The sequence below is a fragment of the Polyodon spathula genome, chromosome 4 (genome assembly GCF_017654505.1).
Source record: "Polyodon spathula isolate WHYD16114869_AA chromosome 4, ASM1765450v1, whole genome shotgun sequence".
Classification (NCBI taxonomy): Eukaryota; Metazoa; Chordata; class Actinopteri; order Acipenseriformes; family Polyodontidae; genus Polyodon; species Polyodon spathula.
Window position 1 is genome coordinate 24,423,044 of NC_054537.1, and position 21,425 is coordinate 24,444,468.

Consider the following 21,425-nt stretch of genomic DNA (forward strand, 5'->3'; position numbering starts at 1 on the left):
CTTTTATTTTATTACACATTCCTAGCCTTATATTTGAGTTTCAGATTGCATCTCACCATACGCTTGCGCTTATTATAGGATTACTTGTGCCCTCAGTGCCTGTACTGCTTTTTACATTTTGTTGGCACTCATTTTCATGCCAAATGAAAATTAATATATATATATTTATTTTTTTTATATACCTCTCGGGCTAAATTAAAACTTAGCCTGGGTAACTGAAAACCATTTCTCACTTTCTTACCTGTGTGTGAACTGGCATTTAATTCTTACGTTTAAGACATATTATTCCTGAAGGATGATGTAAATGTGTAATAAGCTCTCTTTTGTTTTGGAGCAGGTCCATTGCCTGGGGTTGAAACTCTGATGGAGGGTGATGAAGAATGTGAGAGTGCTTCTCAAGTGACCGGACCTGTAAGTAGGCTTAAATTACTAACAAACCTCTTATCACATTGCATGATTAATTAAACATGCTGTTTGTTCTGTAATTCTGTTTTTTCTGAGTGACTGCTTACAGTAGTCAAAAGTAGTCCAGGTTTTAAAATGAAAATTGCATATACAGTACTGTGCAAACGTTTTAGGCAGGTGTGAAATAATGTTGTAAATTAAGAATGCGTTCAAAAATAGACATGTTAATAGTTTATATTTATCAATTAACTAAATGCAAAGTGAGTGGACAGAAAAAAAATCTACATCAAATCCATATTTGGTGTGACCACCATTTGCCTTTAAAACAGCATCAATTCTTCTAGGTACACTTGCACACAGTTTTGGAAGGAACTCTGTAGGTAGGTTGGTCCAAACATCTTGGAGAATTAACCACAGTTCTTCTGTGGATTTAGACAGCCTCAGTTGCTTCTCTCTCTTCATGTAATCCCAGACAGACTCGATGATGTTGAGATCAGGGCTCTGTGGGGGCCATACCATCACTTCCAGGACTCCTTGTTCTTCTCTACGCTGAAGATAGTTCTTAATGACTTTTGCTGTATGTTTGGGGTCATTGTCATGCTGCAGAATAAATTTGGGGCCAATCAGATGCCTCCTTGATGGTATTGCATGATGGATAAATATCTGCCTGTACTTCTCAGCATTGAGGAGACCATTCATTCTGACCAAATCCCCAACTCCATTTGCAGAAATGCAGCCCCAAACTTGCAAGGGACCTCCACCATGCTTCACTGTTGCCTGCAGACACTCATTTGTGTACCGCTGTCCAGCCCTTCGGCGAACAAACTGCCTTCTGCTACAGCCAAATATTTCAAATTTTGACACATCATTCCAGAGCACCTGCTGCCATTTTTCTGCACCCCAGTTCCTGTGTTTTCGTGCATAGTTGAGTTGCTTGGCCTTGTTTCCACGTCGGAGGTATGGCTTTTTGGCCGCAAGTTTTCCATGAAGGCCACTTCTGACCAGACTTCTCCGGACAGTAGATGGGTGTACCAGGGTCCCACTGTTTTCTGCCAATTCTGAGACTGAGACATCTTCCGATTGCGAAGGGAAGTAAGCATGATGTGTTTTTCATCTGCTGCAGTAAGTTTCCTTGGCCGACCACTGCGTCTACGGTCCTCAACGTTGCCCGTTTCTTTGTGCTTCTTCAAAAGAGCTTGGACAGCCCATCTGGAAACCCCTGTCTGCCTTGAAATTTCTACCTGGGAGAGACCTTGCTGATGCAGTATAACTACCTTGTGTCTTGTTGCTGTGCTCAGTCTTGCCATGGTGTATGACTTTTGACAGTAAACTGTCTTCAGCAACCTCACCTTGTTAGCTGAGTTTGGCTGTTCCTCACCCAGTTTTATTCCTCCTACACAGTTGTTTCTGTTTCAGTTAATGATTGTGTTTCAATCTACATATTGAATTGATGATCATTAGCACCTGTTTGGTATGATTGTTTAATCATACACCTGACTATATGCCTACAAAATCCCTGACTTTGTGCAAGTGTACCTAGAAGAATTGATGCTGTTTTGAAGGCAAAGGGTGGTCACACCAAATATGGATTTGATGTAGATTTTTTTCTGTTCACTCACTTTGCATTTAGTTAATTGATAAATATAAACTATTAACATGTCTATTTGAAAGCATTCTTACTTTACGGCATTTTTTCACACCTGCCTAAAACTTTTGCACAGTACTGTATGTTTCCCACTTTTCAACCAATGGCACACTCGTACTTGGTAAACTGCTTTTAAATCTACATTGATTACATGCAGGAGTAGAAGATGATAAATTGGGGGATCAACCGCTATTAGGCCGTCCTCGTATTTGTTCATGGTATTATCATTTAGGCCTATTAACGCAAACACTACAGATACAAAACTAGAAATAAAAAAAGGAAATGCAATTTAATAACCTAAATTTGACCTATATATTTGTAATATAAACTGTGTAATTATCCCCTTAGTCTATCCTTCTGTACTAGGGATACTGTCTTAGAATAGACACAACAGACAGGAAACACTGTGTCTTGGGTTCTTGTAGAAATGCAACCAAACAACCATGTTTCATTGTTCTGTTGTTGTACCACAACAGCATCTTATAGTGACCAGCTGTACTGTCACCTTGTACTGTATATGCCAGTTTCAATGGGCGCATGGATGTAAGCCTTTGTTTACCTATTGGACGACTTGCTCTGTAAGGTTTAGAATAGATCCTGGGATCTGGTGGGCAAATTCACCTCGCTGGCCAATTTCTGAACTCATTAATATGTTTATGCAAGTAAAACTGACTCTGCCCAAAAGATTAATGTCTCTTAGTAAAATCCGGAATTCATTGTGTCTCCTATATTTATTGAATTACTAAGGTAATACTAAGGGGCTGATAAAGTACAGCTGTTTTTTATTTGATAATTTTATAGTCCCCCTGGTCTAAATCAACCACCAATCCATGGTAATCCAGGGATTAGATCTAAAAATGGATAATTGGCACAACCCAGGGGGAACCCCTCTGCTGTAAAATTCACCAATACAATTTAGCATTGGCTAATATCAGTGGGTTATGATCAGATCAATCTCTAAATAAAGTAGACAAACCTTTCGTCTTGGTGTCACTACAAAGATGAAGGCACAGGCCAAAAGCATTTGTCTGATCGTGCTCTTACCTTTTCTACACGGTCAACTACCTTTTCAAGTGTTCCTGAAGTTGTGTTACTCTAAACTGAGTCTAGCTTGCTCACTACAGTTTCTTTACAATTTGGATGGTCTGTCTTATGTCACAGGGGTCAAACCTTTCATGGTCTGACCAATCAACCTCTGAAGCCAGCATAACAAAGTACAAGGGCTTACTGACCTTTATAAGCCTCCAGTTTAGCCTCAGTCTGTTTCCCTGTTCTAGGCCATGAATTGTATTTTGTCTAACAAAGTATTTTGGCTTTACTACAAACTACTGTCCTTTCTCAACCTAACCACTGCTGTGCACAAATCTAGCTGAGCTCTTTAAGACCTGCCAGTTTTATTTAACTCTAAAGACATGCAACTGTCAGCATCCATTTTTTTATAACCCTGAATGTGCTATAACACGAGGATACTTTTTAGGCAACTTTAACTCGCATTTTTTAAGCAGCAGCGGTTTTCCCCAAGTTACTCAAATCAAGACTGTTTTGATTTTGTTGCTTGAACTTTGCACATGAGGAAATTTATTGAATGTCAGCTACATTACCACTACTTACAGTTGGCCAAAAAGATTGCTTAACCCAAAGCAAAATAGACATGCTTCGGCTAGTACCTTGTTATGATTAAGGCTGTATGTGGTGGTATACAGTCATAGCCAAAATGTTCTGTCTTATTGACTAATTTTCCTGACAAACTACCCAAAAGATTGGTGTTTCATGGATACGTGTACTTCTGTACTTCCAAATGTATGCCATTGTGAGCTACCTTTTCATGGTGCTGACACTGCAGGGTTATGTGGTGGGTCTCTTGAAAGTACTGTATCATCAGTCGGGTCCTACTGTATATCCTCAGTGGATTTTGAATGACACTAGCCTAGGGTGATTAAAAAATAAAACCGTTTTTGACCATTTTACAGAAATGGTAACGTGCCAATCAAAAGCACACATGCGATACAGATGTTAATGGGTCCAGACATGCTGGCAGTATCCACTTCCCCCCTTCAGCTGCATTGAAATTGCATTTTATTGGCCACACAAAAATGCCAGATCCCCTGTGTATGTTACTTACAAGTATTTCAGCACTGGAAGTTTAATATTGCTGCTTTCCATTTCATTACTTTTTGTAATTGTACCTGCCAATGGCTAATTAGTGTAACAAGTAATTTGCGTATTTGTACTGAAACTCTGAATGTCTTGAGTCCAAAAGCAACACATTAAGCAGCTCAATGGTATTCCTATTTTTGTAATGTTTATTTTATTATTAGATTTTATTATTAGCTAAGCTGAAGCTGGGCAGTAATTCTACTCTCATCCGTTGTCATCGTGGGGGGTTGGGGAGAGGTGGGGTTGTATAGTTTTGGTTTCAAAACCAGAGGCTATTTACTAATGATGATTGACACTTTAATTTCCTAAACATGTAAGGAAATTTTAATAACAAGTATGATCATGAAATCTCACATTCTTGGTGGTGGGGAGGATGTATTCCAGTGAAAAGTGCACATGTAGACTGTAACACAAAACAGTGTATTTTATACTAGATATGTCTGGCCTCCAAGACCTGTTTTCTAAGTATTCTTTTGTTATGGTATGTTTCTGAAACTTTTATCACATGGGTGGTGAACACTGAGGGTAATTCAAATCCAAATCAGCAGATAGCTCCAGGGTCACCATCTCAAAATGTAATGGCAATCAGTAAACACAGAATAGTCATTTGGGGGTGCATCCCTTCTCCCCACAGGAGTCTAACCGAATAGCAGTAATTGTAATTTTAATGCAGCCCTTATATAGTACTGTACTATATGTGACCCAGTCCTGAAACATAGGCGGCACAGTTTATAAAAAATATATGGCTCCAGGGGCTTAGCTGGGAATTATTGTCTTAAAACAAAAAAAACCCTGCATTCCCTGTATATGTTACAAAGGTGAAAGATATCTTATAAAACCTGGAGACTGACTATTAATGCAAACTGCAAACCAATAGACGTCTCTAACTCTTTTTACCCAGTGACTCACCTTAGATGACGTTATACTGGTAAGAATGGTGCTGCTAATACTGGGACTGCTAAGACTAGTGCTGCCAGTGCTGGGACTGGTAAGACTAGTGCTGACACTGCTTGGACTGGTCAGACTGATACTGACACTGCTGGGACTGGTCAGACTGGTGCTGACACTGTTGGACTGGTCAGACTGGTGCTGACACTGCTGGATTGGTCAGACTAGTGCTGAAACTGCTGGGAATGCTTGTTTTCAGCTCTTAAACAGTTGCAAGTTACTTATAAAATGACCAGGGATGGGAACCACTGCATTACATTATTAGATACAATGTAAATGAAATGTACTGTTTGAATTACTGTTTTAAATAGACATGTATATGGAAAGAAATTAATACAATGTTATACATGAAAATCTATGGATATCTTTTTCTAACATATTTTCACCGTATGCAAATGTTGGTATTAGTTAGGCAAATTCTTGCATGAAAAGGCTCAAAATATACTGCTTATACGCTACTTGGGATGAGAGATTGAGCATTCTTTTTGGTTATTGCGAGCTAACCTGACAAGCAAAAACATTAGATTTACAAATACCAGCTGGTGTTGACAAATATGCCAAGATGAAAGCGAGATGCTGCCCCCTTTTATTTTAGTTTATTTGCGATTAAGTGTAAACATGTAATTTAAAACTTTGCTACATATATCTTCTTTCGACATTCACAGGAATGTGGTGCTTATTTAGCAGTTTGTTCATTGGTTTATATTTGATAAAAAGTGTCATTCTTTGTGGAAAGCAGGTGAAATGTACCAAAGTTAACTAAAGGTTGTAAGTATGTGTCAAATTTGGTGAGATGTGTTTGAATGGACACTCTGAAACAGGGGTTCTCAAACCCGGTCCTGTGTCTTCTGGTTTTCATTCCAACTGAGCTCTCAGTCACTTAACTAAACCCTTAATTGAGCTAATAATTTTCTGTTTTTTTTTATTGTTTTCAGCTCTAAACAGTTGCAGAGTTCAAGTTACTTATAAAATGTTATAGCTAGCTTAAAATCTACAACTGTTTAAGAGCTGAAAACAAGTAAAAATGTCTAACTAAGCAAATTATCTGTTCAGTGAAGGGTCCAGCTAAGTAATTGAGAGCTCAGTTGGAATGAAAACCAGCAGACACAGCAGGGGGTCCCCAGGACTGGGTTTGAGAACCCCTGTTCTAAAATTAAAGACTGCGTTCTTACTTGTCTCTTTTTGTAAAGCCCATGCATGACAATTTTTTGTCAATGATCTGAGAGTAGTCTGATGTGCCTAGCTGCTACTGCAAAACAATTTAAAAACAAATTGTGCTGTACCACTAGTTCTTTAATGTAGCAGTAGTATGTAACTGACATGTTTACTTAACTGGGTTACTCGGTTGTCATGCTGATGCGCTGGGGAGACTGCACTGTGGTTGATCCCCGAAGCCAGCATTGCAGCCGTTGTGTGTGCTGATGCACTGGGGAGGCAAAATAAGCTGATTCCTGGAGCCAGCATTACACTTCAGCCGTCATCAGCAGGCAGAAGGATATCTACATCAACAGATGGGAAGAAAGGCAATGGATGGAGATACAGAGGGATCACATTAGTTTACTATAAAGCTATGTCTTAGTTGGTGCTTATCTTGCCGAGAGCCAAGTTCAAATCAGCATGAAGTTTTTTTAACATCTACTCTCATGTAATGGAAATCATGAAGATCTGGATATGTCCAGTGACTGCTGTGAATAGTGCAGCTGGCAACAAGGGAGAGAACTTGTGACAGCATGGAGAGACAGCTGACAGGAGGAAATAGACCCCATTGGGGCTGGCAAGGATTAGCTACCCTTGTCGGCAGTATCCAGCTCTATGTTTTCCAAGGTAAACAGGATGCTGGAGACACCCGCCCAAGGCTTCTAAGAAATGAAAGAGAAAAATACCCCTGGAGTCTGCGAGAGCAGGGGCGGAAGATGACTCAATGTTGGATAGCACAGTTAACGACTTAAGAACTGAAACAGATATGAGAATGGAGAGTACAAAAAAGACTAGTTCAGGGTCTGCAGTTAGCAAATACATGGAACTCCAGGTTTGTGTCTGTGACTGGAGCAAGGTGACAACGGTCAGGTGTTTGAAGATTCATCAAGGGAGAATGAAATGCTTGAGGGAGAAGGGGCAAGGGCCTCGCATTGATCAGTACTTCTTACAAAGTCAGTCAGTAGAATGAAATCCAGCGACAGGAAGCAAACCACAGTTCACAGGATATCAGCACCCCTGTCATAGGGTACAACGGGCACAAGCCTGGAGTTAAATGGCCAAGAGCTTGTGAGTAAACATGGATCTCTGTTTTATTTGGCGTGGAAGAGTTGAAAAGAAGTTGGATAAATTTGGGGACATCATCTACGCATATGGAAGCAAGAGGTTTGGAGTTAAAAAAGGAAGGAAAAAGTATAAACTATTCCTGGAAAGTCTAGACGGCAGCAGGAGATTGAGCGCTTAGTTAGAGAAAGGAGGCAGCTCAGGAAGCAATGGAAAAGAGCAGATCAAAGTCAGAAGGAGGGACTCAATTTGTTAAAAAGGGTCATAAAAGATAAGCTTGCAACGTGGCGCAGAGCTGAGCACCTATGGAAATGTTACAAAAAGCAGGAACATGCGAGAACTAACTTTTATAAAGGTCCATTCAAATTTGTAAAGAAGATATTCACCAGTGAGAGAAATGGCACACTAAAATCATCTAAGTTTGAGCTGGAGAGATATTTAGAGGAAATACATGCAGATTCAAAATGGCAGGAGCCTATGTCAGTTCCTTCAGACATCCCACCTGTCAATCCACCAGAATACCAAATGGAGGACTGTGCACCTAAGTGGAAAGAAGTAGAGCAAGTTGTGAAAAAAGAAAGGGCATCATCATCTCCAGGGCCTAATGGAGTTCCATACAGAGTGTACAAGAGTGCTTCTGGAGTTCTATGAATCCTGTGGAAATTGATGAAAGTGGCATGGGAAAAACAGCTTGTACCAAGAGCATGGCGCAGAGCAGGTGGAGTCTTTATACCAAAATAAAAAGAATCTACAAGCATCAGTCAGTTTCACCGTATTTCCCTGTTAAAGGTAGAAGGCAAGATTTTCTTCAGCATTATTGCTCAGAGATTGTCAACCTACCTATTAAAGAACTGCTTCATTGACACTTCAGTACAAAAAGTGGGCATTCCAGGTTTCTCAGGATGCTTTTTTAGAACACATCAGCATAATCTGGCAACAAATCCAATCAGCTAAAAAGGAGAGGAGGAAGGAGCTTCATTTGGCTAATGCATATGGTTTGGTGCGACATAAACTTCTTTGGGCAGCATTTGATTTTTTCAGTGTACCGATGACAATAACTTGGCTTGGCTTCTGGAATGCAACTACCACCAATTCGAGCATACATGGATGACATGACAACCATGACTACAACAGTAGCGTGCACTAATCGGTTATTGGGCAAGTTAACCAATAACATTGAATGGGTGCAATTCAAGCCCACTAAATCAAGGAGCATCTCTATAATTAAAGGTAAAGTTCTAGATAAGAGATTCTATATTAATGGTGAGGCAATACCAACAGTGTTCAAGAAGCCAGTGAAAAGTCTAGGGAGATGGTACGACGGGGATCTAAAGGACACAGTTTGTGTGGGAGAATTTAGACAACAAACAGTGGAAGGGTTGAAGAGCATAGACAGCAGCGCTTTACCGGGCAAACTGAAACTCTGGTGCTTTTAATTTGGTCTACTGCCAAGACTGCTGTGGCCACTGACTGTGTACGAGCTTTCCTTGCAGTCGAGAAGCTGGAAGCTTTAATCAGTTCATACGTCAGGAAATGGTTGGGAGTTCCACACTGCCTCTGTAGAGTGGGATTTTATGGTAAAGGAATACTGTAGCTACCAGTCTCTGCTCTAACCGAGGAGTTTAACTGCGCCAAAGTTTGACTGGAAATGACATTAGTAGATTCACGCGACAAATGTGTAAGGGAGGCAGCACCTGTATTGAAAAATGGGCGGCAAAGAAAGCTGTGGAAGATGCTATGGCTGCCCTTCGAATCCGTGATATTATGGGGCAAGTTCAGCATGGAAGAGGAGATTTAGTGGAATGACATTTTCTAGTTTCTTATAAACCAGTGGCATGCTTTAGAAATAATTGCATTGTACATTTTGCATAATTTATTTTAAGAATAAGAACGCAATCTTGTTGTAAAGTGGTCCAATTATTGCCTTTTTTTCTCATTCATGATGCTATCGCCAAACAGTAAATTTATGGATTGAATTACCTCCAATTCTTCTAGCCTATAGCACAGGGGCCATCGTACAAAAATACAAGACATGAAAAGTACTAAAAACTAACAACTATTGTTAATCGTTATGGGGGAAGGGGGATTGCTACCATTGCGCAAGAAAAATATGGATTTATCAAAACATATTGCAGCTAAACATCACACAGGAATGTCAGTAGAAAAACTAAATTAATATAAGAAGAAATAAAATCACTCAATATTCTTACTTAGAGTTGGCTTCTTCTGAAAGAAATGTGCAAAGATTGGTTTCTTCATTTAATCTTTGAGTATATACAGTACCGAACCGTCCAATTAATAATATACAGTATGGGACTACCCACTGCTCCAGGGGCTGTACTAATGAGAATAAAAAATGGGATCAGGTCCAGGTTCACCGGAGCCGGACCATAAAAAGGTGTTACACTAAGCCGATCTGGATCAAGCTCCACTGATCCGTAATCTTGATCCAATTCTGGAGCTATACGTGGGGTAACTAGGGAAACTAACAATGAGAAAATACCCTGGATGTCAAATATGTATATAGTCTGAGATCACAGCAATGTTACGAAGAAATGGCAAATAAAGTATTTAAAATCATGTGGATTATGCCACTCTTAAACATGAAGGTGGGCGCATTATTAAAAATTAATCTTTAGGGGCTCCCGAGAGTTGCATTCAGTAAAGGCACTCCGCGTGGAGTGCAAGGTGCGCCTTATTGCCTGGATGTTGCAGGTTCGAGTCCAGGCTATTCCACTAATGTCTCTGGTTGGGAGTTTCCAGTGGGCGGCGCACAATTGGCTGAGCACCACCCTGGGAGGGGAGGGAGGGAGGGGTGGGGGGGGGGGGGGGTTTTAGGCTGGCCAGGGTGTCCTCAGCTCACCGTGCAGCAGCGACCCCTGCAGTCTGGCCTCTAAGTTGTCCTCTGTTGCTGTAGCTCCGAGGTGGCTGCATGGTGAGTCTGCAGTGTGAAAAGAAGTGGTTGGCTGACGGCACATGCTTCAGAGGACAGCGTGTGTTCATCTACACCACTCCAGAGTCAGCACAGGGGTGGTAATAGTTAGCTGAGCTTAAATAATAATTGGATATTCTAAATTGGGAGAAAATAATAAAATAAAAAAAAATATATGTATATATTTCGATTTATATATGGGTTTTAAATTTTTTTTTTTACTTTTTTCAAAAATGTAACTACCCAATTTTACAGAGGCAGCCACCTTGGCTTCTTCAGTGTGCTCTATATATCTTTTATTTTTTGCTGTAGCTTGACATTGTTGTATTTTACTTTTCTTAACTTCGCAGACCTACTCACGATGTATTAAAGCCGTTTTCACTACTGTAACTTAGTTTTGTTCCTGCTTCGGTAATTTTGTTATGCCTGTTCATGTCAAACCAATTTTGTATGCAAAAGCCATAACTCATACATTATATTACTTCTTTCTGTTCAATATTCATTACTTATTAAACTTTGTTGTGTTTTAAATCTTGATGTACGGCTTTGAAAACTTATTTATCATGAACTGTAAGTACTGAGCTCTCCTGTGTAATGAGCAAGTAGTTGTCCATGAAAAAGATGTTTAGTACATTGCACACATCAGTTCTACAACAGTGAGGCTACTAATTCGTACCGTATACTAACAGTTAAGCCTTTATAGTTGTACAGCCCACAATGTCCATTATGCAGAATACTTCTTGATGAGGTAAGTGTGCTGTTGTTAACCTTTATTTGGTTTAGCAAGTGATGCCAATTACAGATGCTTTCAGATAAATTATCTGAAACACTTCATCTTGAGTGACAACTTAGGCAGTAATTATCACATAGGTAGTGGTTGCTATAGTTTCAAAATAATTACTGTGCAATTTACTGCAAATTACCTGAGCATTGTTTTCTAGTGTTCTTATGACTTGTGCTAAGATGCTAGTGTAATGATGTAAATCATTAAACATTAAATTTGACTGATGTACCTAATAATAATTTTTATCTAGTGTTTGTCTTATAGTAAGTGGAATGAGTTCACCTTTTACTATAAATTACTTGAGCAAAGGTTCATAATCCAAAAAAGACACCAAAAAAAATCAGATTAAAGGGTACATAAGGACCTTTTTATTTTATTGTGTTACATGTTCCTATGTGTTGCTACAACTGTTTACTTAAGATGTGTGTATTGTTTTAATTATTATTATTATTTTTTTTACATTTTGACCACTTTTTTAAACTTTTAAATTGCATCCCCTGCCTCAAAATGGCTTCCCGTGTACCCACATGGACCTCTCAGAACTACATTTGCCATCATCCTCCTGCTCACATATGTAACTGAGATTGATTTACCAGTGAGCAGGAGGATGATGGGAAATGTAGTTCTGAGAAGTCCATGTGGGTACATGGGAAGGGCAGGAGAATGCAATTTAAAAGTTTAAAAAAGTGGTCAAAATGTAAAAAAAATAATAATAATAATTAAAACAATACACACATCTTCAGTAAACAGTTGTAGCAACACATGGGAACATGTAACACAATAAAATAAAAAGGTCCTTATGTGCCCTTTAAGCCTCTGCTTCAACCTCTTGTTATATCCGGCTGGAGATTAATATCCCAGCTCACTACAGCTGCAGTATAAGGGCTACAGTTGTTTAAACCTCAGCACAGGTTAGAATCATCCACTGAATGAAACTGACACTGATGTATAATTAAAAAAGGGACTGGAGTCTGTTAATTTAAGTCTATAATTTAAGATAAAATTGACACAGATGTATTCAAAGATTTGTAATGACCAATTCAGATTCATATACATTAATTTGATTTGATATCTTGATATGCCAAACTATCAAAAATGTTAATAGTGTTTTGAAATACAATAGTATAGTTTAATTTAATTTCCCTTGTCCTTGGTCTGCTCTTTAAACTCAAAACCCAACGTGTTTACCTGCTCAGTCATATACAAGGTATGTTGAAAATACTTGATACAAAATGACTATAACTTTAGCGCTGGTTGTGTGCAACTGGGAAAAACGGTCTCTCTCGCTATTGTAACCAGCCTCGGTAAGCACTGGGACATTCATCCACTCAAGAGTCAGTATATTTCCTTGTACACACAACCAGCCCTTAAGCTATTGTTTAAATAACCATTTTTTTCTGAAACAACCAATAGAAACATCACCTCACATTCTTTACATTGCCAGTGGTGGTCTTGAACACATGCAGATTATGTTGTCTAAAACCTGATCAAAACATGATTTATTATTGATTTATTTATTTATTTTACATGGAACGAAATTATTTTTCTGCAATGTTTATGTTTTTAATATCTAACAGACATGAACATATACAATTTTGCATTATTAAACTATTTGTGGTTGGCTTTATTGTGGTTTTATTTCCTGCAGCAGTACTCAGGTTTGTGTTTAATTACTATAACTATGAGTAGAAAGCTGTGAAATACAAAAATTTCCAGAATATCGACAGACTAACTTAATGCGATATGTCAGTTGGACTCTTCCACAAATTAATGAAAAAGATATTCTCAAAATAATATATATTATATATATATATATAGATATATATATATAGGATATATATATATATATATATATATATATATAGTATGCAGATTAGATGCTAATGATAATTTGTATAAATAATTTGAGTTAGAACTGGATTGCACTTCATTCAGGTAATTAATGCTACCTACTGTTTAAGCCCCCGTACAAATAAAGAAACAAACACACACTGCGAATAATGTACTGCAAACTTAGACAGAGACTGATAGATGAAAACAGATACAAATTTTCACAATGCAGTTCAGCTGGTGTATGTAAATTGTTGAAATCTGAAATAATGACGTTAAGTACTTTTTAAATTAAGTCTTTTGACACTTTAGGATGGCTGCTATCCAATCAGGCTTTGTAATAGCCGGATGGGTTGCTGTAAATTCTGATTTATGTATATGTTTGTGAAAAATGTTAGTTAATAATTTGATACATGCATTTTATATAGCCACATTTAGGTCTTCACACAACTGTGAGTAAAGGTGGGGCGTTTTACATCATGGTGTTTTATTTTTTTTTCATAAATATTCAAGAACTGAAAACCCACAGCGAGAAATGTATTCAATTGCCTATTTATATATTTTTTACTTAAAAAAAAAACAGATGTGCAGTTGCTATGTCAGCCTTTAATATGAACATCATTGTGTTTTCTATAAGATGTTGAACACTCAAAGCCAGTGAAAAAAAAAAAGCATATGTACACATTATAATTATTATTTTTTTTTTTTTTTGCATTTTTTAACTTTTCTCAAGCCAGTATCCTACAAACATGTACAGCATAATACCCTTTAAACCAGTTTTCTGGACTTTCTTGTAGGACTGAGGTAATGTGGCTGGCTTGGTTTGTTATAAAAGTTTTAGAAGGCGGCACTTCCACTTCTGTTCCACAGTGTGGGCAAATGTGGAAAACACACAATTGGACTCCAGTAACTTCTATATGAAAAACAACATTTTAGACTTGTTACTTGTTCCAGAGTATGAATTATGGGTTACGTTACACTTAACTCACATGTTTAGGAATGCAAAATTTTGCCAGAGTTTCCTTATTAGGTCAATTAAATAAAAAATTAAGATATTTATAAAATTATAGGAAAAAATATTATCACTTTACCTTCACTATGCATCTGATCTCAAGCAGCGCTAGACAGTAGGGCAGCACGTGGGCAAGCAAAACAGTGTTCAAATAATAATAACAGGGTTGGGGTTATCAAAAAGGTTTCCCTTCTAAGTATTGTTTTTTACATTTTTTTTTGTTCTATTGTTCTTTTTTTGGTTTTGTTTGGGTGCTAACCCAAAATACATTTTACTTTCCTAGGGTTCTATTCATAAAGGGTTAACGTCTGTCAAAATGAGAAACCAGGAGTAGATGATCGCATTTCGTCCACAGCTGCCTATTTAATGGCAGTTGCTATTCATAACAGATAATTCAGATGCGTTGTTAAGCCCCAACAATTTTTGTCTATGAAGACATTTTTTAAACTAATTGGGATAAAGCTTAACGATTACCTCAATTAGCATAAAGTTTTCATCGGTCTTGAACATCAACCTGCTTTTCCTAAGAGTGAACGACAGCAAAATGCTGTTGACAACTTGGAGTTACCAAACACTCGGTGTGGTGGAGTCTAAAGTAACGACATCATCACAATGACATTGTCAAAAAAGTTATCTGACCATATTTAACAACCCCTCACCCAATAAAAAAATAAAAAAAAAAAAAAAAAAAAACAATTAAAAAAACACTTAATTGTTTCTGTGTTAAGCTGAAATAATAATTGAAATAATTGATTTACAAGTATTTTTCATTTAATTGCGTATGTCCTGCAAAGCAAAGAAACAGTAACAATTATTAAAGTAATTTAAAAAACCTGCACATGATCGCATCCTCCAGTATATAAATCAGGGATAATACAAGCACGCTGTTAATAACACGATGGGTGCTGATGTCAGTAGATTCCATTTGTTTATGTTTCCAACAGCTAACGACGGAACTGAGTGAATGTTTATAGAGCTGATGATGTCATCAAAAGGAGATGGATTTTGGTCGTGAACGAATATATACCTATTCATAAATTGCTACACAGATCATTTAATGAATGTCAATATGGACAACTTTCGTTATTTCTGAACAAAATTCAATTACCTAGGACAGTCGGCAAGTACTTTTATGAATAAATCCTATAATGTCTAAATGAGAGAGAGAGAGACACCACACACACACACACACGCCTGTATTTTTATTTAAACTTCACCGTGATGGTTTCGGACTTAGGTGAGGAATTTTTTTCTGTTTCATTTTTGTGTTTATGATTTGTTTTTGTTTAACCATTTTATTTTGGCTTGTGAGCTGTGTTTTGTTGTTACTTTTTTGATTTATAACATAAACCTGCAATCTTTAAGTCCTCAGTCTCCTTATCTGCCTCCTGACTACCTTAGATACCCAGCCACTCTACCACAGAGTGATTTATTATGCTTCCCTGCTCAGCAGGAGGAGAAAAAAAAAACCCATAGTAACGGGCGATCAGCGGTACTCTCTGCCTACAGCGGCCGGTTCGAATGACGTCACTGACTTCTGCCCTGACAATACCATGCTGGAATACACAGTTATGTATGTACTGATGCTGATGCTGTGAGAGGGTTTCACCCTCTCCTGAACTTCAAATAACAAGTCCTGATGGGACGATTCCTGTAGCATCCACTGATGCAAAGGATACGAAAACCTCTAAAGGGTTCCCCTTTTATGAGGTGGTCTGGAGACCTAATGGGTTATATGGAGGAATCACCTGCATGCATGTATGCTGATGCTGGGATGAGAAGGTTTCACCTTTCGCAGACTTAAACAGGTAACAGACCCAAATAGGTGAGTATGGTTTCTGTACCAGTCAATAAATACAAATTATAGAAGGCAGTCTGGAGACCTAATAAGCTATATATTTTCCCTGTACTCCTGCAAGTCACCTTGTAAAAGGGATCTGCCAGATACCAATATAAAATACTGGTAAATCATTACATGCAGATATGCTGATGCTGGTTGAAGAGGGATTTCATCCTCTCAACTTCAATAGCCAAACCTACCCTGTAACACCCGTAGTCGCCTTGTATTAGGCAATAATAATAATAATAATAATAATAATAATAATAATAATAATAATAATAATAATAATAATAGTGAGTCATTACATGCAGATATGCTGATGCTGTTTTAAGGGGGTGTCATCCCCTTAACTTCAATAACTAGGTCTAAACCTATGAGGACTTTTTCCTTAACATCTTAAGGGGTAAATTCATCTTATTAACAGACAAAACTGAAGTTCTTTATGGAGCCATCTGACCATTATGTTGACACGACAAAAAGTTGAGGCAGTCCAAACTATTTTTTGTCTGCTATGGTCAATGTCCCATGGTCAAACCCTGTCTAAGCAGCGGCTGTCCAAGTGGATAACAGACACGGTCAGGACTGCTTATGAACTTGCTGACGTACCCCCACCAGAAAAGATCACTACCCTTTCCACCAGGGGCCTTGCAACTTTGTGGGCTTTATTCCAGGGTGTGGGGACCACTCCCCATACCTTTACTATGTTCTACAGGCGAAATGTCACGCCTTGGTGCTTAGTGCAGTTGGTGCACACGGTACTTGGTGCGCACGGTGCTTGGCAAACATCGTCAACTGTGGCTGAACTTTGCTCCAAGATTGCCTCAAGACTAGTTTACCAGCATTGCTGGCATGCTGGCATTAATGGGGTGCGCTGCAAATTTTTTGAAGATCCCCTGGATGACACCGGCAGAACTCCGCTGGTCTGTGTTTCAAATGCAGGCAGTAGCTCCCACAGCACAGCCATTCCCACCATTCCCTGATTTCATAGAGGAGGTACGCTCCTCTTGGGATCAACCAGTGTCAATGCTGAGTATTTTGAAGCAAGCCACATTTGAGGAGGGCTTACGCAGCGGAAGCACAGATGAACAGGCTGTTCTCACCGCGTATTTAGATGGCGTGCTCACGGGGGCCCCGCTCCCAGAGCCTGTGGCCACGGAGCTCCGACACCTCTCGAGTGTGCTGCTCCAGATCTCCGGTCTTCAAGGGCAAGCCCTAGGCCGGAGCCTGGCAAGCCTGGTTGTAGCTATGGCTGTCGCAAGCAAGGGTACCCAACGCAGATAAGGCGGCGTTACTGGATGCGCCGATATCCCGGGCGCATACATTCGGTCCAGCTGCTAACCAAATTACGTCGGTGTCCAGCCTTTACTTTGTTCAGAATCACAATGTGGGGGATATGACAGGATGCAGGGCAGGCATTCTTGAATTTGCACATTGCCTTCCATGTTTTTAATTGGGTCCACTGTATTTGTAAGACAATCATTTCCTACCATATTTTAACAGCAGATTAATCTGAAGAGAAGGTTTAGGATAGAGATGGTTTAATCTAGTGTGTCTGTGTCATTCTCTAATAAGTAACAGTAATTAGAAATTATTTGCAAAGCTTTTTGAAAATAAAGCAGCAAAATACACAAATGTTTTGTTATCTCTCTAATAGTGACATCAGTAAACAAATATCTTAATAAGTGCATAAAGCTTTGATAGTGTGTTGCTGCTAATTATACTGAACCCAGGCCATGCTTCCCCATGAGGTATGCAATATGTGTCATTCCTGTTTACATTAAAACATGCAAATGTTCTTAGAAACACAATAAAATAACCAACCCAGTCATTATAACATTTACGCACATTAAGTGTTTTATGTAAAAGCCAATAAAGGCTTTTTTTTATTTTTTATTTATCATAATAGAAGTTGTGTTTTTTTTCTTTCCTTTAAGTTATTATGCTAAACAGAAAGAACATAAAATGTGTTTGTTTTTTTTTTTCTTAAGGTGCAGTTCTTGTTGGGTATTAAAATTTAAAAAGCAGTATGTTTTTTTTAAATTGTTTTTAAGGTTTTCTTTTGACCTTAATAAGTTTGCATTTATTTATTTTGTTAGTGTGAGATTTCTTTTGTATTTCTTTCACCTTTAACTACATTCATGCTAACCACACCTAAAGTTTAGCTTGTATTTTTTTTTAAAGTCTCTTTTATATTACTGACTTTACTGACTTATTGTACAACAGCAAATTTTCCCTTTTCATATATGAAGTGTAATGTTTATTTTTTTTACACTGTTCGTGCTAATTGTTTCAATAGCTGTTACAGAAATCACCATGATAAACTGTTAGTTCATGGAATTAAAACATTTTAATATGGTATCTTTTAAAAATAAAATAGAAAACGGTGTGATTAACTAAATATTTTTCACAACATGTGTAAAAATGTTGTTAAAGAAGCCAGGTTTCACCAAAGTGTCATATTTTTAATTAATCAAAACAGACTTTAAAAACAGTCCTACAGAGTCAGACCTTTGTTTGAATAAGGCCCAGTTTTCCCAGAGTGTCTGTGAACACAACGCTGTTTCTGTTACCCATACTCACAAGGGTTGCATTATTTCTATTAACATTCTAAATGGTTTGAAACTTTTTTTGCATTCCCCTGTAAATAATAATTACTACTGTAATCGTTACAAAATACATTGTTTAAATGCATTACGGCTGTGCATATAAAAGTGATATTTAAATATCTTTCAAATATTACTTTTTCATCTCAACTAGCGTCAACCAGTCTGGGACTCAGATGCCATGTATGCCAGAAGTGGGAGCTCCTTAAGTCAGAAACAATTGAAGGAGTCCTTCTCCACAAAGGAACTGCAACGTATGGAGAAGCATCTTGCTGGTATGCACTGACAAATATTCTTACTAAGTGATAAATATTGAAGCCAAGATTAATCAAAACAGCCTTGTGTTATCCATTTGTTGTTTTATCACATCAGAAGAAGGTTTTTAATACCCCTTTCAATGCCAAAAATATATTGGAACCAAGAAGCTTGATTGGGTAATTAAAGACTGATCTACCAATTAAAGTGTTTGGGAAAGCAATCATCCAGTACATCTTTTATTAATTTATTATTAAACTAAAAAGCAAGGAGCCGCCAAAACTTGTGACTCACACAGTGGGAGCTTTCAGGTTCTTATTAAATAGTAATAAAAAACAAATCAATATGTTCTTTGTTTTATTGTATTTCCAGGCAATTCAGCAAACATAGTTCTAATGAGCAACATGTATGTGCAGCATTAAAAAATATATTTATTAACAACATGAAAGTAGCTTGTTAGACCAAAGGCAACAGTACCATAAAGCAGACAATTTAAGACATCTGCCTTGCAGTTCTTTGTTTACCAATGTCTTGCCTTTTATTCTGGATCACTGTTGCAAACCACATGTTTTAGAAATACCCAGCAATGCAAAGCATATTGTGTCCCACTTTTAAAATGCATTATGACTCATCGTTCTTAGTTGCAAATCTAGTGTTAAGCCTGGGGTTTCTTAGATGTCGTCTTTGTACAGTGCAATGAAGATGCCTGTTTACTATTGATTACAAAATGGAAAAGTTACATCACCAAAGTAATAAGCCTGCATTTCACAAAATGAAGATATTGTATATTTTATAATAGTAGCCTGGCATACTGCATCAAAATTCACAACAATGGGAGTCCATGACTGTTTAAAGGCATTAGCTGGTATTGATTTGGGGTAATTTTATACCAAGCTAGAATCAAAAGTAGTTCCCCGAAGGCAGTGAACTAATCCACTGAACAACCTAATTTTCCTCATTTGTAACTTTTATTAGCTGCTGATGTTTTCCATGCAGAAATCCATGTCTTACAAGTTTTATTTAGTGCTTATTTCTATTTTCTGGATAATTTCATCTTTTGACTAGTTTAACAAAATGACTCGCACAAGCTTTCATTTACAGGTCTTTAATAACTGTGAAAACTAATTAGATGAATGACTTGCTGATTAAGACATTACCGGGCATTCTTCACATGATACCTTCTGTTAGGCAGAATGTCATCAGGTTCATGTTTAACTCAATTGCATTTTTATCCTTTTTCTATTTACCCTTTTCCGTCTAAAAGCTGGTATAACAAAACGTGTCACCCCAGCAAAAAATACCAGCTGTTTGGTGTTACTTTCTGCTAAGACATAATTAATATTGATATTTCAGCTGTTAAATTCTCACTGCAGGCTGCTAATGTGTGATGACAAAAGTAGCCGTTCCTAGTGATATTAAATGTGTGTATTCCTTTTTTTCTGCTACTCTGACTAAAATCTTTCTGTGCTGGTTGCTTTATATTTCCGCCCATTGTTTTTCTGTGCCTTAATTAAATAATGTTTTTTTTTTTTTTTTTTTTTTTTTTTTTAGTTTTTATTAAAGATTTCTAATTAGAGATTGGTAAATCTGTTTTAAATTGATTTGGAGACAAGACCTCACTGTCTCTCATTTAAAAGATACTCCATAACAATTTGGCCCTGTCTTCAATCCCAGCCCGGCATGGTTCCTGTTTCCTTTTTAATCTGGACCTACAGTCATAACTTGGTATTTAGAGGCAGATAAGTGCTGCTTATCAATGTTTTCACTGGTCTGTCATGGAGCACCATGTGTATGGGGGCGGGGAAATCTGTTTCACCTCACAAGGTACATTTTTTCCTGTCACTGTCTAGTAAATATAATATAATATAATTCTAATCTTAATCACTGAAAGCTGTATTCATAAATTATCTGTTTTCTCTGTGCTTCCTAATGAGATATGCATATACAAAAAAGTACATTTTAAAATACTGGTTATGATTTGTTCTAGCAGATTAAAATGCATGTGTATAGATCTAGAGCTCACTTTGCTGTAAGTGCTACAATAGAAGTGATCATCATTGTTTCTTATGATTCTAGACAATTCCATAAAGCCTCTAAATGGGCCATTACCTGCTACAGTATTTAAAGTCCTGTACTGTATATTTACTTTGCACACAAGGTCTAGTGAGTTATTTGATTGTTTCATATTAATAGTTTTTTTTACATATTGAGTTAGTATGGTTTTTGACAATGTTGCTGGTTATCATTTATGGACTTTTTTTTTTATTTTCCCAGCCAGTTTCCTTTTGACGTGGATTTTTTCTAAAACAAATTGCAAGCTCCTAGTCTTGTTCACTTTTCAGATTGCTAGGCTGGGCACTGCCATGGTATTAACCAGGCTGATGGTTTTCTCTGTGGCTTTACATAGTATTTCCTCATTTATTTGACTTGGCTTTGTATGAATACTAGCACTATGAATTTTATATTTTTTAAATTATTATACTAACCCCCTCAGTGTCAGGTTAACACATGTTTGTTAGCATGAAAAGTGCTTCCCACTACAAAATCCAGACAGGGCTCTAGCTCTAGCATGATAACTTAGCAACTGGCAACTATAGGCATACAGCTTTTGTTTAAAAAATAAAAAAGTATACCTGAGAATCAACTCTAAACACATATTTGGTAGTGTATTCAAATTAATTAAAGTATGAGTGATATCAATTAATATGCTAATTTAATGTTTTGTTTTTTTTTGTTTGGTAAACCTCTTAATAGT

At 37.5% G+C, this 21,425-nt stretch overlaps 1 protein-coding gene across 5 annotated transcripts in view; it reads left to right on the forward strand.

Moving 5' to 3' along the window:
• The window catches only part of LOC121314344 (uncharacterized protein C8orf34 homolog), a 150,807-nt gene that overhangs the window by 97,511 nt on the left and 31,871 nt on the right, over positions 1-21,425 (forward strand). For all 5 annotated transcript variants that reach the window (XM_041247485.1, XM_041247487.1, XM_041247484.1 and 2 more), the window contains 2 exons: positions 338-411; positions 18,570-18,690. In XM_041247485.1, coding sequence (XP_041103419.1) covers positions 338-411; positions 18,570-18,690 — 195 coding nt within the window. The remainder of the gene's footprint in view (positions 1-337; positions 412-18,569; positions 18,691-21,425) is intronic.